This window comes from Acomys russatus, chromosome 14 (assembly GCF_903995435.1).
Source record: "Acomys russatus chromosome 14, mAcoRus1.1, whole genome shotgun sequence".
Taxonomy (NCBI): Eukaryota; Metazoa; Chordata; class Mammalia; order Rodentia; family Muridae; genus Acomys; species Acomys russatus.
Window position 1 is genome coordinate 31,421,867 of NC_067150.1, and position 16,134 is coordinate 31,438,000.

At 38.5% G+C, this 16,134-nt stretch overlaps 1 protein-coding gene across 1 annotated transcript; it reads left to right on the top strand.

Moving 5' to 3' along the window:
• The first annotated feature begins 14,822 nt into the window (after positions 1 to 14,822).
• LOC127198314 (olfactory receptor 148) lies at positions 14,823 to 15,755 on the top strand. Its single transcript, XM_051156211.1, has one exon. The coding sequence runs from the start codon at positions 14,823 to 14,825 to the stop codon at positions 15,753 to 15,755; it is 933 nt and encodes a 310-aa protein (XP_051012168.1).
• The last annotated feature ends 379 nt before the right edge of the window (positions 15,756 to 16,134 follow it).

Below are 16,134 nucleotides of genomic sequence, written 5' to 3' on the forward strand. Positions count from 1 at the left end.
CTGGCCCTCTTGTAACTTAGCAACTCTCTGACTGCAGCATCTGCAGAGAAGAGAAGCCCTGTTAGATTTCAAATCTCGCTATTTACCTCTGCCTGACTTCCGCAGAGGAAGGGTCACAGAGCCCGCAAAGGGAAGCAATTTGTTTTTCAAGTGAAAATGTAAAATTGCAGCAACAACAAAGGTGGTATGAAAATGGAATGCTTCTGTAACAGTCGAGTTTCCAAGTCGAGGCCTCCATCTCCAGGTTACAACTGGCCCCTGGCACACACCCTGCCTCAATCGGAGAACAGTATCTAGTGTGTGGAAATCACATCTGGTGTTGCTCACACTTGGCTGGAGTCGCAAGCAGAAAAAGCCAAAATCTGGCAAAGTGAGCCGAATTCTTCCTACAGTCTGCTGGAATAAAAGCCTGGGACTTGAGTTCCACAGAGCAGACAAAACAAAACAAACATTGTTACAAACAGAATTGGGGGACATTTGTAGCAAAATATACAAAAATAAATAAAACCTTATAGTTAACCGTAAATCAAAACTTGATTTTAAAACAATGCATAATTTCATCTTTTCATATTAAATGTTTAATAAGCCAATGATCAAGCCTTTAAAGACCAGTGTCATTTTATGTACATATATATTACACATTTTGCTTATGTATATGTAGAAAGTACTGTTCTATGAAATTGCATTTTTATCAATAATAAAAATTAGAAATATTATTACCCAACAGTACAAGATAGTTTTTATAGCAATTGACACAAGCTAGAGAGTCATTTACTTTGATTGAGAAAATGACCTCAAAAATCTAGCCTGTAAACAAGTTGTTTAGACATTTCTTTTCTTTTGAAAAGAACACACTTTTCCTTTATAAGACATTGGAATTCATATTTCCATTTTTACAAGATTTCTCACATATGTTCCCCTTTTTATTTTTACCTTCTTTGTCATTGCTGTTCTCTCTCTCCCTCCCTCTCTCTCCCTCCCCTCCTCTCTCCCTCTCTCTCCCTCTCTCTCTATTTCTCTCTCTCTCTCCTCTCTCCTCTCCTCTCTCTCCTCTCTCCTCCTCTCCTCTCCTCTCTCTCTCTCTCTCTCTCTCTCTCTCTCTCTCCCCTCTCTCTCTCCCCCCCTCTCTCTCTCCCCTCTCTCTTTCAATTTTGCTAGTATTTTCCCCTCTCTCTCCCCACTCCGCCTCTCTCCTAGTGCAGAAGTCCCACACTATGCTTTCCTCCAGCTTCTTCCTGAGCAATCACCAATCCCTTCAGCTTTAGAGCTGCTATAGCAGAAAGCCTTGCCCTCTCCCCCAACTCACTCAGGGGCTTCAGGATGCTTTCACTCAGGTCACTTCTGAGCCAGCTTCCATCCAGTCCTTGGCCACTAGCTTAGGCTTCTCTCTAAAGGCCACAGCAGAGGGGTTGTTTTTTATAGTCACTGGGCCTCAGGCAAGTCCGTGCTCGCTAGACGTGCTCAGAATTTTCTTCTCAAGATGCTGGGCCTTCCTAAAGACATTTCCTTCTTTCTGAACACACTCTTTAATGAATACCTTCACAGAGTTCTGTTTTTGGTGAGTGCTTCTGTAATTTCGCAAAAACAAAAACAAAAACAATTTTGTTTCTCCAAACCTTTAAAAGGGAATACCTTTTAGGTGCAATTCCAATTAGGTAACTTCTGACTTCTGTTGCCCTGAGGGAGATCATTGAGCCTTTGCCCAGTGATCGTCTCTTGCAAGTAAAACTTTCCATTTTCTTTTGGCTGGTTTTATATTCCAGTGCACTCGAGCACGTGTGTGTGTGTGTGTGTGTGTGTGTGTGTGTGTGTGTGTGTGTGTGTGTGTTCTTTAGTTTCACTACAAGGTTCCTTATTTGAATTTACTTGATTTTGTTGAAACTCTTGAATCTGAGATTTGTCTTTATCACTTCAGAAAGCTACCAGCCTTTGTCTATTAATAGTGCATCTTTTCTGTCCTCTGTAGGTTCTTCTTTCTTAACTGTAATCAGACATTTGTGAAACTAATGCTTAAATTCTATGCATGAGTGTCTAATAATCTCTTAAAGCTAATACTGAGTTTTCACAATCAGTCACTTCCTTCCTTCCTTCCTTTCCTTTTAACAAGCAAACATGACAAAATAAAATAGAAAATAAAGCAAATCCCAGCACACTGAGGCTGGACAAGGCAAGCCAACAAAAAGAAAAGAGCCCCAAAAGCAGGCACAAAAACAGAGACCCATTCGGTCTCACATTTACAGAGTCCCATAAAACACTAAGCTGAAAGCTATAATATATATCCAGAGGTCCTGGTGCAGATTCTTGTAAACCTTATGCTTGCTTTCCCAGTCTCTGAGAGTTTTGCCTGTGTTGATTTAGAGGGCCTTGTTCTCCTGGTGCCCTCCGTCCCCTCACAGTCTTATCGTCTTTCTATCTCCTCTTCTGAAGGATTCCCTACACTCTGAGAAGAGGAATTTGATGGAGACATCCCATGTAGAGCTGTGTGTTTCAAGGACTCTCTTATGAGAGAGTGATGTCTGGCTATGGGTGTCTGCATCTGTTCTCATCTGTGACAGGAGGAAGCTTCTCTGATAATAACCTTTGGGAATAATTTTATTGATATCTTTTGTTGTTGTTTTTACATCGACAGTGATGGATTTTACCTTGGTGCTCAGAGCTGTTTAGTCTTTTGTTCTGTGACTCTTAAGAGTTCTGTGCCACTATTGCCCTAGCATACCTTGTAGGTAAGGCAAAGTGTAGGCCAAAGATTTTGTGACTGAGTTGGTGTTTACATTTTTCTTTTAGTAGCCTACAGAGTACCTTCCCACACCAAAGACTCTGGAACCTAAGGGTGAAGGGTCTATGTAGGCACCAACTCAACATCTCCACATCGATGAGTGGTGTGAGTGTTGTTCTTGGCAATGGGGTCCTGCTGTCAGTTTGCAAAAACCGACCCCTTGTCTTCACAATAGCCTGTTAAATTGTTTGGGGATTTTCATAATACTGCTTTAGCTAAGGTCTCAGCTGAATGCAACCATGTGCCAGTCCTGGAAGTTTTGTTTGATGACAAGCTGTGGCAGGATGGGAAGCTGACTTCCCTATTACTAGGAAACCTCATTAGCATCACCTTTATATATTTTAGGAAGTTTCCACTGCACTAGGTTTCCACATTACCCCTCAAATGCCCATCAACATGCTCTTTCCCTCCCTCAACACTCTTTCTCCACCTGATCCTTCTAGATCCTGCTGCCTCTTCCAAGCCCAGTCTAATCATAAGATGTATTGTATTTTCCCTGCCCAGATCCAGGTGCCCCCTCCCTTTCTTTGTACGTAACCTCTCTGGGACTATGGATTTTAAGTTGGTCCTCATGTAATGGCTAATATCCTCATATAGCTCATACATACCGTTTTTATCTTTTTGGGTCTAGGTTACTTCATGTAGAATTTCTTCTAGTTCCATCCATTTGCCTGCAACTTTCCTGATATCATTTTTTTTTTTTTTAACCAGCTGGGTAGTACAATGTTGTGTAAATGTAGCACATTTTTTTAATTCATTCTTTTGTTAAGGGGCATCCAGCCTGTTTCTAGTTTCTGGCTATTATGAATTATGAATCAAGTATCTGCCCCATGTTTAATTGGATTATCTTTTTTAATATCTAGTTTTTGAATTCTTTATATACATTTCGACCTCTATTGTATGTGGAGTTGATAAAAAAAAAAAAAAAAAAACTTTTCCCATTTCGTAGGTGGACTCTTTGTCCAGTTGATAGTATCCTTTGTCTCGCATTTTAGTTTCATGAGGTCCCATTCATTAATCGTTGATTTTGGTGCCTATAACTGTGGGTGTTGTGTTCAGAAAGTTGTCTCCTGTCCCAAGGAATCTAATGTTATTCCCTGTTTCTCTTCTATCAAATTCAGTGTGTCTGGTTTTATTTTGAAGTCTTTGATACACATAGACTTAACTTTTGTGCAGGGTGATAAATATAAATCTACTTATATTCTTCTACATGTAGACAGCCAGTTTGACCAGCACCCTTTGTTAAAGATGCTGTCTTTTTTCCAGTGTATTATTTCTGGCCATCAAAAATCAGGTGTCCATAGGTGTGTGGATTCATGTCAGGGTCTTCAGTTTGATTCCATTGCTCATCATACCACTTTTTACGCCAATATCATGTTGATTTTATTACTATAGCTCTGTAGTACAGTTGAATCAGAGATGTTGATCCCTCCAGCAGCTCTTCTATTGTTCAGGATTGTTTTAGAGTTCTTTTTTTGTTTTGGGGGTTTTTTGTTTGTTGGTTGGTTGGTTGGTTGGTTGGTTTTTTTTCCCACACAGAAACTTGAGAATTGTCTGTAAGACCTTGTGTTGGAATTTTGATGGGGATTTCATTAAATCTGTAGATTGCTTTTTGATGGGAGGGTCGTTCTTACTATGTTAATCCTGCTGGTCCATGAGCATGGTAGATCTTTCCATCTTCTGATATCTTCTTCAATTTCTTTCTTCAAAGCTTTGAAATTTTTTATCATACAGGTCTTTTACTTGCTGCACTATACTTACCCCATGATGGTTTATACTATTGGAGGCTATTGTGATGGGTGTTGGTTCCCTGGTTTCTTCCTCAGTCCATTTGTATGTAAGAGGACAACTGGGGTTTTGTTTCTGTTTTTGTTCTTAAATCTTGTATCAAACCAGTTTGATGAAAGTGCTTATCAGCTGGAGGAATTCCCCAGTAGAATTTTTAGGATCATTTAGGTATACTATCATATCACCTGCAAAAAATATTTTAACTTCTTTTTGTCCCCAATTTTTATCTCCTTGATCTTCAGTTGCCTTATTGCTCTATTTAAAACTTCAAGTACTGTGCTGAATAAATATGGAGAGAGTGGACAAGCTCATTTTAGTGGAATTGCTTTTAAGTTATTTCCATTTAATTTGATGCTGGCTATAGGCTTGCTGTAAATTGCCTTTGTTATGTTTAGATCTGTCCCTAATCTTGTCAAGATTTTTATCATGAAGGGGTGTGGGACTCTATCAAAGGTTACTTCAGCATCTAGTGAGATGATCGTGTATTTTTTTCTTTTAATTTATTTATATGGTGGATTACTTTTGCTAATTTTAGTATATCAAAGCATCCTTGCATCTCTAATATGAAGCTTAATTGATCAGGGTGGATAATTTTTTGATGTGCTCTTAGTTTCAGTTTCCAAGTACTTTATTGAGTACTTTTGCATCTATGGTCATAAGGGAAATTGGTCTGTAATTCTCTTTTTTTTTGTTGAGGCTTTCTGTACTTTGAGTATCAGCGTAACTGCGTCCTCATAAAATGAATTTGGCTATGTTCCTTCCATTTCTGTTTTCTGAAGTAACTTGAAGTGTATTGGCATTCGTTCATCTTTGAAAATGTGGTAGAATTCTGCACTAAAGCCATATGGCCCTGGTGTTTTGTTTGTTTCTTTGTTTTTGTTGTTGTTGTTGTTGTTGTTAGGAGACTTTTAATGATTGCTTCTATTTAGCTACGGGTTATAGGTCTATTTAAATTGGTTATCTGATCTTGATTTAGCTTTGGTAAGTTGTACCTACTAAGAATATTATCCATCTCTTTAGTTTTCCAATATGGTGGAGTACAAGTTTTTAAAGTATGTCCTTATGATTCTCTGGTTTCCTCAGTATTTGTTGTTATATTTTCATTTTCCTTTCTGATTTTACTAATTTAGACAGTCTCTCTCTATCTTAGTTTGGATAAGTGTTTCTCTATCTTGTTGATTTTTTCAAAGAACCAACTCTTTGTGTAATTGATTCTTTGTCTTGTTTTCTCGGTTTCCATTTTATTGATTTTATCCCTTAGTTTGGATTATTTCTTGCACTCTACACTATTGGGTGGGAATATTTCATTTTGTTCTATAGCTTTTAGGTGTACTGTTAAGTTGCTAGTATGAGATATCTCCAGTTTTTTTATGTAGGCACATAGTGTTCTGAGTTTGCTGCTTATAACCATTTTCATTGTGTCCCAAAAGTTTGAGTATGCTGTGTAGTCATTTTCATTGAATTCTAGAAAGCATTTAACTTCTTTTTTTTTTCTTTAAAGTTCTGTCTTGGCTGATATGTCATTCAATAGAGAGGTTTTTGGGTTTTTTTGTTTTTGTTTTTGTTTTTGTTTTTTTAGTTTTTATGAGTTTGTAAGCTTTCTGTTGTTGATATTCAGCTTTAATCTATGGCCATCTGGTAGGATTCAGGGAATTATGTCAATTTTTATATCTGTTGAGACTTGCTTTGTGTGTGTATGTATGAATAACCAATTTTAGAGATAATTCAATGAGGTGCAGGGTAGAATGTATACTCTTTGTGTTTGGATGAAATGTTCTGTTAGAATGGCTGCACCAACTTGTTGGTTAGGTCCATTCGCCTGGAATATCCTTTTCCAAGCCTTAACTTGAGATAATGTCTATTCTTGATATTGAGGTATGTTTCTTGGATGCAGCAAAAGGTTGGATCCTGTTTTCTGTTAGTGTCTTTTATGGGAAATTGAGAGTATTGGTATTGAGAGATGACCAGTGATTGTTGTTTCCTGTTATTTTGTTGGTGTTATTTCCTGTGCTTTCCTGTGTCTAGTTAGCTTTCTTACATTGAAATTTTTCCTTCTAGCTCCTTATGTAGGGATTGATTTGTAGACAAATGTTGTTTCAGTTTGACTTTATCATAAAGTATCTTATTGTCTCCATCTCTGGCAATTCAAAGATTGTCTGGGTATAGGAAACTGGCTTGGCGTCTGTGGGCTCTGGATGCCTGCAGCACGTCTTTTCAGGTTCTTCCAGACTTTAGAGTCTCCACTGAGAAGTCAGGGGTAATTCTGATCGGTCTGCCTTTATATTTCACTTGATTCACTTCCCTTACAGATTAATATACTTGTTTGTGTTCTGGCCACTTACCATGGGCTCGTGAGGCAGTGGAACGAATCAGGAAATGTAAGGTGTATAAATCTCCTGATGGCATGCTCTTTCCCAGTATAATTTATTTTATAGAAATAAAAGAAGTACAGTCTAGATTAATGGCAAATATATAATAATATGTAAGCTAGCAATAAAATAATTTTTACACTATAAAATATTACTTTTTTCAAAATTGTATGTACTAAACATGTACATGATTGGCAGTTCAATAGGTTTGTTTATCACCAGTACAATTGGAAACACATAGTTCTGTGATTTTCTTATTTCTATGACACCACTAGGTAATAAGAATTGTTCGGCTCCATAATAAATTTTTCCATCTACTTGCACAGGTGTGTGTGGTCTGGGTGTTGATTGATAGAATTATCTTTATTCAGTGAAAGGCCACAGTATAAAAGAGTAGAAATCAAGACTATTTCAGATTCTATATCTCACCATTACCTAATATTTAAAAATAATCGATTTTACCTTCTTCTTATAGTAATAAAGTTTTCAGCTTGAAGTAAATATACAGTAATCCAGTTAAAAGCATTTCTCTGCCTCCATTAAACTGGTATAACCTTGTGAATGATTTCTGACCAGTTGAACACAAAAAGTGACAAGAAATAAAGGATCAGGCAGAAACTGGAAACAAGAGAAACTGGACAAATAAAATTCCTAAGGTCTGTGAGAAGCACCATGGGTCAGTGAAATACTTGCCCCGGACAGAAAAAAAAAAAAAAAAAAATGATGCAAACAAACAAACCAAACACACACAAAAACCATGAAGGTCTGGAGGGATTTGCATTCTGAGTCCCACTTCCTTTACAGATTTCCTTGATTACTGTGAAACCCTTCACTGCATTAATTGTTCCCTATACTCAGAGGGCTGGGGCTCCCTGAGCCTTAGGATAGCCTGGGGAAGAGGCACCACAGGGATCCAGAAACCAAGACAGAACTTCCACAGAAATCAGATAGATGATTTATCTTCCATTAACTAAGGAAATCACGGCAGGTGTCAGCAGATACACAGCACCCCCTCTGTGTGATTCTGAATGAAAGGGAAGCCCACGTGTGATCTGAAGCTACCGAGCAGATGCCCAGTTCTGTGGGAAAGAAGGCTGTGATGAAAAGCTCACACCTACATAGGAGAAACTGATAACAGAAGGAAGGGGGTTCTGCCTTTTTTCTTTGAGTCGTTCATGCTCCCTGATTCATGTGAGTGCCCACAGCTTATTTTGTTTTTTCTCGCGTTTCAGTTTTACCCTCACGCAGGGAATTTAGAGAGATAGATTTACTGGGGAGATGACTGTGGAGGTTCCTTCTCCTTTAGAAGGATGGCCAGGCTCCTTTCCCACTCTCTGTTTCACATGCAACAGTTAGCAATGCACCCCTTTTTTATTTGCTACCAATTAATTGAACATCTGTCCTCTTCCAAGAATCATAAAGTGACTTATGAATAAAAAAATTAGTTGGATGTATTTTTTACACAGAGAAAATAATAATTACGAGACAAAGATATATAAAAGAGAGTGCCCTGAGTCCCCCGAAAAATGGAAACTGTTCTTGTAGTGTGCCTTGCTTTCTCTCATCTGCTCCTACAGAGTGATTATCTAAAAGTTACGTTCCAGCCTTGTTTGGTACTGGCCAAATCCTGCTTCTCGGAGTAGTCCCATTTTGACTCAAACTAGCAACTACTACCTCTACGCAAGTGTCTTTTTAAAATCTCTAGCACAAAGCTACCGAAAGTATAATCACAATAAATGATTGGATAACATCATTCTATATATCAATGCTTTCCAAAACCATTATCCTACGCAGTCTTTACAGTGACTTTATGAAGCAACTGTTCTCAGTCAGAAGCAAGCACAGTGCGGCCCCCATTCTGTACCAAACAGAATTATAAGAACATTCTATGTGTTCACTGAGTAGTTGTAGCATCAGTTGCTGAATGACAGGTGTCTAAGACACAAATGAAGACTGAGAAGAAAGGGAGCCTATTCTACTGGATGACAAGAGTTTTGCTATTCTTACTTTGTATTTTTTACAAAACTAAAAATATCCCCTTAATCATGTAAACAACCTACTTTGGATGATAAATTTTAACTGGATAGTTAAGTTTGAGGCTACTACCATGATAAATCATTTCAGTTTCTTTAACAATAAGAAACTGTCAGAGATTATGAATTACCAGCTTTTACTCCTATCAACAGACACCCAACCTTGAAAGTGAATTTTTAGATCTATACATCAAGTTCTCTGGGTGTGACACTGCTATCTTATTCCTCAATATATTTGAATTTGATTTCCATCTTCTACAACAACTTTATGCACCTTCATTATGGGAGAAACCATATACTATTAGTTAGCTTTTATGCCTGAATCCATGTATCCATGATGTCTACAAGAATAGCTAGTGATGGTGAAAAAAGAATCTCAGTGTTTCACTCTGCAATGAGATAAATTTCATGAGCTACATCTCATGGGTTTTCCTTGTTGGGAATTCTGCTGTTTCTGGGAATCAGATTTGTGCTGCATATAGGGAGCAGAGTTACAAGTCATAGTTTCCATTGTACACTACTAAAAGATATACAGCCTAGTTCATATTGCACTGTTTCAAGTGGTTTGGAAGAGAGCTTTCATATATATGGACACTAACTGGTTCAGCCAACCCTTTAACCATGATTTGCAATCTTTTCCATTGTATGATAGTTTTCACCTTTAAAAAATAAGTTATTATTTTAATAATTTATCTAGTTTTTCACTTTACATCCTGGTCATAGCCTCTTCTCTGCTCTCCTCCTAGTCCCACCTTCACTCCCTCTTCTGCCTTCCCCTCTCCTATATTCCTCAGAAAAGGGTAGCCCTCCCTACCCACCCACGCCAGCTCATCAAGTTGCATCAGGGTTGAGTATGTCCTTTTCCCCTGTGGCCTGGCAAGGCAGTGCCACCAGGTGGAAGTGATCAAAAAGCAGGCAACAGAGTCCATGTCAGACACAGCCCCCACTCTCCTTACTAGGGGACCCACATGAAGTGTGAGGTACCCATCGGCTACATCTGTATAAGAGTCCTAGCTCCAGTCCATGAATGGCCCTTGGTTGGTGTTTCAGTCTCCACAAGCCCCTCTGGGCCCTGAGAAGCAGGCTATGTTGGTCTTCTTGGGTAGCTCCTATCACCTCCAGGTCCTTTTCTTCTTTTCCACACTTTCCCTCAAGATTCCCTACAAAAATTAGGTAGTTTTGATAGATATTCAAGGGTATGTTATAACTTCTCCATATTCTAAGTTATTTAGAGTTAATGATATTAATGTGAATCTCAAACCATGCCCTATAAGAGTGTCCTTGCTTGATGTCTTCGTCTTCTGTTGCTGGAGATAGAGCTTAAGTTGTTCCAGATGCTAGGCACGAGCTTTAGCCCTGAGTTATATCCTAGCCACACAAGAAGCATTTCTACTATTGAGGGAGTAAATAGCATTTGCTAAGCATCTACAGACCATCAAAAATCCTGTTAGAAGTCTCATTATTGCATGACCTTGTTTGGTCTAATAAATGGGGAACACATTGTAGTAGTATCCTTCTTTCAAAGATTAGAAACAGAAGGCATAAAAAAAGGCACAAAGTTACTGAGCAAGAGCCAACTCAGACAAAAGTCTTAAAAATTGTGTGTTCTCTTATCTCTATTCCTTTATGTTCTCCTCTCCCAGATAGCAGTAGCATTTTCTATCATTCTCACAGTTATTTCGTGATCATTGACATATTTAAATTTTACAGCATGTCCAGGATCAGGATATATTATGAGTTGATTAACAATAAGCATTTGGTGAAGAGTTGATGTGCTAAACAGAATTATAGGAACATCCCACGGTCCACGTTTACTTCTTCACTAACTTCATCTTGATTTCTGACGGCAAAAATATTGCTTTTATTTATTCTTTATTTTCTTACAGTTTAAAGTTCACATATCACACCCCAAAGTTTCCTAGCTGACATGTTTAAATGTGTTTGCCTAGGAATATGTTCAAATACTAAATATGTTCAAATCAATGTTCACATGGCAGTTATTTGTTGAGTATCAGTCTCCATTAATCTTAATTGCAGTTGCTCAGAAACTTCCCATGAGGCTCTGCAGAGATAGATATAACATGAGAGCCACCCAGTGGCCATAACCTCTTTTGCACAGTTAGGAACAAGCACAAACTGGCCTCAAATATAAGTGCCCCTGGAAATAGAGGATAGTAGGACAGAAAAAAGAAAGAAAGAAAGAAAGAAAGAAAGAAAGAAAGAAAGAAAGAAAAAACCCTAGTTTCCTTCCAACAAAATACCTAAGACTGAAAGAACTTGATAGGATAAACTGTCAAATGGCAGAAGGAAATAAAACAATCAAATTGATTAATTATGTCATATTAGTCATCCTGTGACAAAGAAACATGGTATAAACTTCAGTATCTAAAGTTATATGCATCATCACATATAATTCTGTGCTAACTCGGGTATTTTTACACTACACATTTTACTTTTTTTTTTTTTTGTTACAAAAATATCCAATAACCAAAACTATTTCATCTTTGGAAGAGCTCCATTTTTTTTTTTTCTTTAATTCTCTTTTTATTAATTCTTAGCTTATTTACTTTACATACCTCTCAAAGTTTTCCCTCCCTCTGATTATGATTATTCCCAGTTACTTCCTCTCACCTGTTCTCCTCTCATCCCTCCACCCCCCACCCCACCAATGAACCCCCCCCCCCCCCCTCCTTTTTTCCTCAGAGAAGGGAGGCCTCTCATGGATATCAACCATCTATGGCCTATTAAGATGCAATAGGATTAGGCTTATCCTCTCCTATTGGGGCTAGACTAGGCAACTCAGTTAGGGGAAAGGGATCCAAAGGCAGGCAAGAGAGTCAGAGACAGCCCCTTCTCCTGATGTTAGGAGTCCCACAAGAAGACTAAGCTGTACAAATGTTACATATGTGTAGAAGACCTAGGTCCATCCCATGCATGCTCTCTGGTTGGTGACTCAATCTCTGTGAGCCCCTATGTGTCCAGATTAGTTTATTCTGTAGGTTTGTATTTTACGGTGTCCTTGATCTCTCTGGCTCCTTCAATATTGCCTCCTGCTGTACCAGAAGTTTCCCCGAGCTCCACCTAGTGTTTCGTTGTGGGTCTGCATCTGTTTTCATAAGCTGCTGGGTGAAACCTTTCAGATGACAATTATGCTGAGCTCCATGTCTGCAAGTATTGCAGAATATCATTAGTAGTGTCGTCAACGGTGGGCTCTCACTCATGGCATGGGACTCAAGTTGGGCCAGTGATTGGTTGACCATTCCCCTACTTTCTATTCCATCTTTATTGCTGTACCTTTTATAGACAGGGAAAATTGTGGGTTGAAGCTTTTGTGCCTCGGTTGGCGTCCCTATCCCTCTATTGGAAGTCTTGCCTGGTTACAGAAGGTTTCATGTTCCATATCCCCATTGCTAGGAGTTTTAGCTGGAGTCACCCTCAGACTCTTGGGAGTTTTCATTGTTCTAGATTTCCAGTTTGTCTCAGAGATCACACACACACACACACACACACACACACACACCTATTCCAGTTCTCCCTTCCAAATCTCTACCACTTGTCCCTCTTGCTCTACTCCCTACTCTCTCTCCCACAGTTCCCTCTTCTATTCACCTCCAATGACAATTTTATTTCCCCTTTTGAGTGAGATTCAAACATCTTTTCTTGGGACCTCCTTATTACTTTGCTTCTGTGGGTCTGTGGATTGTAACATGGCTATTCTGTACTTTATGGCTAATTATCCACCTATAAGTGAGTTCATATCAAGATTGTCTTTGTGGGTCTGGGTTCTCTCACTCAAGATGATCTTAGACATCAACAAACTAACCCAGTTTAAAATAGGGTACAGATATAAACAGAATTCTTGACAGAGGAAACTCCGATGACTGGGAATCACATCCTTAGTCATCAAGGAAGTGCAAAACAAAATGACTCAGAGATTTCATATTACACCCATCAGAATGGCTAAGATAAAAAAAATAAAGCAACAGCTCACACTGGGGAGGGTGTGGAGCAAGGGGACATGCCCCATTGCTGATGAAAGTATAAGCTTGCACAGCCACTTTGGAAATTAATTTGGCTTTTTCTCAGAAAATTGGGAATATCCCACTCCTGGGCATATACTCAAAAGATGTTCCACCATACAACAAGGACATTTGCTCAACTATGTTCATAGCAGCTTTACTCGTAATAGCCAGAAACAAGAAACAACTGATATCCTTCAACTGAAGAATAGATAAAGAAGGGATTTAAAATGAGTACATTTACACAATGGAATATTACTCAGCTATTAAAAGCAATGACATTGTGAAATTTGCAGGCAAAAAAAAAAAAAAAAAAAAAAAAAAAAAGAATGGAACTAGGAAAGAGTGCCTTAATTGTTTACACTAACTTGTTCTATGCAGTTTTTCTTCAAGAACTTGATAATCAGCTATCAGCAATTATGGAGTTGTCATTGAGTTTATATATCATATAAGCGTCATTTCATTTACATATTCACTACACTTAGTCCTGCAGCATCAATAACTAAATACACTCAAGGAACATGAATTCAGTTACCTAACACCTTGTTGAGTTCACATGGAAAGAATTGTTTTACCGTCTAATATTTAGAATACAAATCTATCTATCAGTAACTGTTAGTTATAAAAAAAAGAAATGATCAGGTAATTTGACCAGAAATCAATGTTAGTGATTGGGACAACTAAAATTGGACAGTTTTCAAAAACTTGGGAAGTCCAAACTACAGATCACAGAAGAAAAGCTATAGATGGAAACATCATCTGTACTTGCTTGATTCACAGAGACCTTTAAAGGAGAGCACTGAGACAGACAAGCAACCATAAAATCCCAGAAAAGAAGTCCTATTCTCAGAAGATTACTTCCTTTCTTCCACTGATAGAAAACAGCATAGAGCAAGAAAGGACCTTGCTTGCCAGCAGCAGAACAAGAGGAAACTCATACTCCATTGCTCTAACAAAGCTGTGAGACTCAAGTGAACATTAGATAAACATGTGGGGTGTTTGATGAGCTCCTTGAATAACTCTGAAAATGTTTTGAAAAATAACCAGAAACTTGAGCTTTCAGGTTATTTTGTTAACACCATTCAGGTACACAGTTAGTTAAAGATATTTAGCATGTTTTTCTGTTTGAAACTTGTTGCTTGTTTTCTGAAGCAGTCCTTACTTGGCTGGGTTAAATTTTATTTAGCTTTGTGTTGATAATCAGGAAGAAATATAGTGTCTCCAAATATGGAAACATAGATATATTTTACTAATCACAAAGTACTTCCAGCAAAATATCTAATATTCAATTCAACGCTTCTTTAAAAAACTACTGTTTAAATTTAACTGTCTTCTAAAATAATTTGCTACATTTTGTGTGTATGTTTGTTTGTGTGTGTGTGTGTGTTATCCCTTTTGAAGTATGCAGAGATGGAACCAAGCCATAGTGATAGAGAGGTTGACATTTTCATGGATGGTGAACCAATGAGCTAAGGAGTTCTCTCTCTCTCCAGTGAATCTTTTTGAAAAGCTTATTTGAGGCATTCTTCTTTAGTTAACTCTTGACCATCTGAGGCCATTTACTACCTCCAGACTCAGCAGAGAATCCTCACCAAGGAAAGCACCATAAGAAGATGTGCTTTGTCTACATACACTCCTGCAGAAACGTGAATTAATCAGGCATTTATTCTGCAATACTGGGTACTGATGGGTATTGTTTCATAACAATAACCAGACCAATTTTAGATTTTTAGCAAAAATAATTATTATACTAGGATTGCATTTATTATTATTACTCTGCTTCTTTGATTTTGTGTTTAGTTGAAACTTACTTCTGCCAAGACCACCTTTGAAGATAATGAGGAATAACTCACTACTTAGTGAATTCATTCTACTGGGAATACCTCAGACACAAGGACTGGAAACTCTACTCTTTGTTGTGTTCTTATTCATCTACTTCTTTACCTTGCTTGGAAATTTACTCATTTTTACAGCAATCATCTCTTCATCTACCCTTCACACTCCTATGTATTTCTTCTTGGGACTTCTATCCATTTTTGACATGTTGTTCCCATCAGTAACATGTCCCAAGATGCTATTTTATCTCTCCGGCCAGAGTGCAGCTATCTCTTACAAAGGCTGTGCTGCCCAGCTTTTCTTCTATCACTTTCTGGGTTCTACCGAAGGATGCCTGTATTCAGTGATGGCCTATGATCGTTATGTTGCCATCTGTCACCCACTGAGATACATGCTCATCATGAAACCTGGAGTGTGCCTGGGCTTGGTAGCAATGGCCTGGTCAGTGGGCTGTCTTCATGCCACCATCCTGACCTCTTTTACCTTTCAATTAGTCTACTGTGCATCCAATAAAGTGGCCTATTTTTTCTGCGACCTTCCTGCAGTTTTACCCCTGGCTTGTACTGACAATACACTGGCCCAGAAGGTGGGTTCCATCAATGTTGGCTTTCTGGCTCTGATGCTTCTCTTCAGTGTTTGTGTCTCCTATGCACACATTGGCATTGCTATCCTGAGAATCCGTTCAGCAGAGGGCAGGCAGAAAGCATTCTCCACCTGCAGTGCCCACCTTACTGCCATTCTCTGTGCCTATGGACCTGTGATCATCATCTACTTGCAGCGCACACCAAACCCTCTGCTTGGGGCTGTGGTGCAAATATTAAATAACATTGTCTCACCCATGCTGAACTCCTTAATCTATTCACTGAGGAACAAGGAAGTGAAGAGATCCTTGAGGAAAATTTTTCAGAGTGTAACTCTTGGCATACAGAAATGAATTACAGACTTAATAATTTATGCAGAACTTTGTCTCTTAGCTTACTCCTGCAGCAGATGGGAACATATATAGAAACCCTCAGCCATAATTAAGCAGAGAGTGAGAGACTTGGAACACTAGGACATAAACAGACCTATATCCCTCCCCTTAGGGCTCAGGGACCCTAAGGAAAAGGAGACAGAAAGAGTGTAAGATTCAGAAGGGATGGTCAATATCAAGGAAACAAAGGCCTCGAAATCAACATGAGCAAATCTCATATCAGCTTACAAATACTGAAACAGTGAGCACCGGGCCTACACAGCCTTACAACAGGTCCTCAGGATATACATTATGACTTCTAGCTTAGTGTTTTTATAGGAATCATGAGTGTGTGAACTAG

Coding starts and splice junctions, on each gene's coding strand:
- LOC127198314 (XM_051156211.1), top strand. CDS start 14,823: ATGAGGAATAACTCACTACTTAGTGAATTCATTCTACTGGGAATACCT.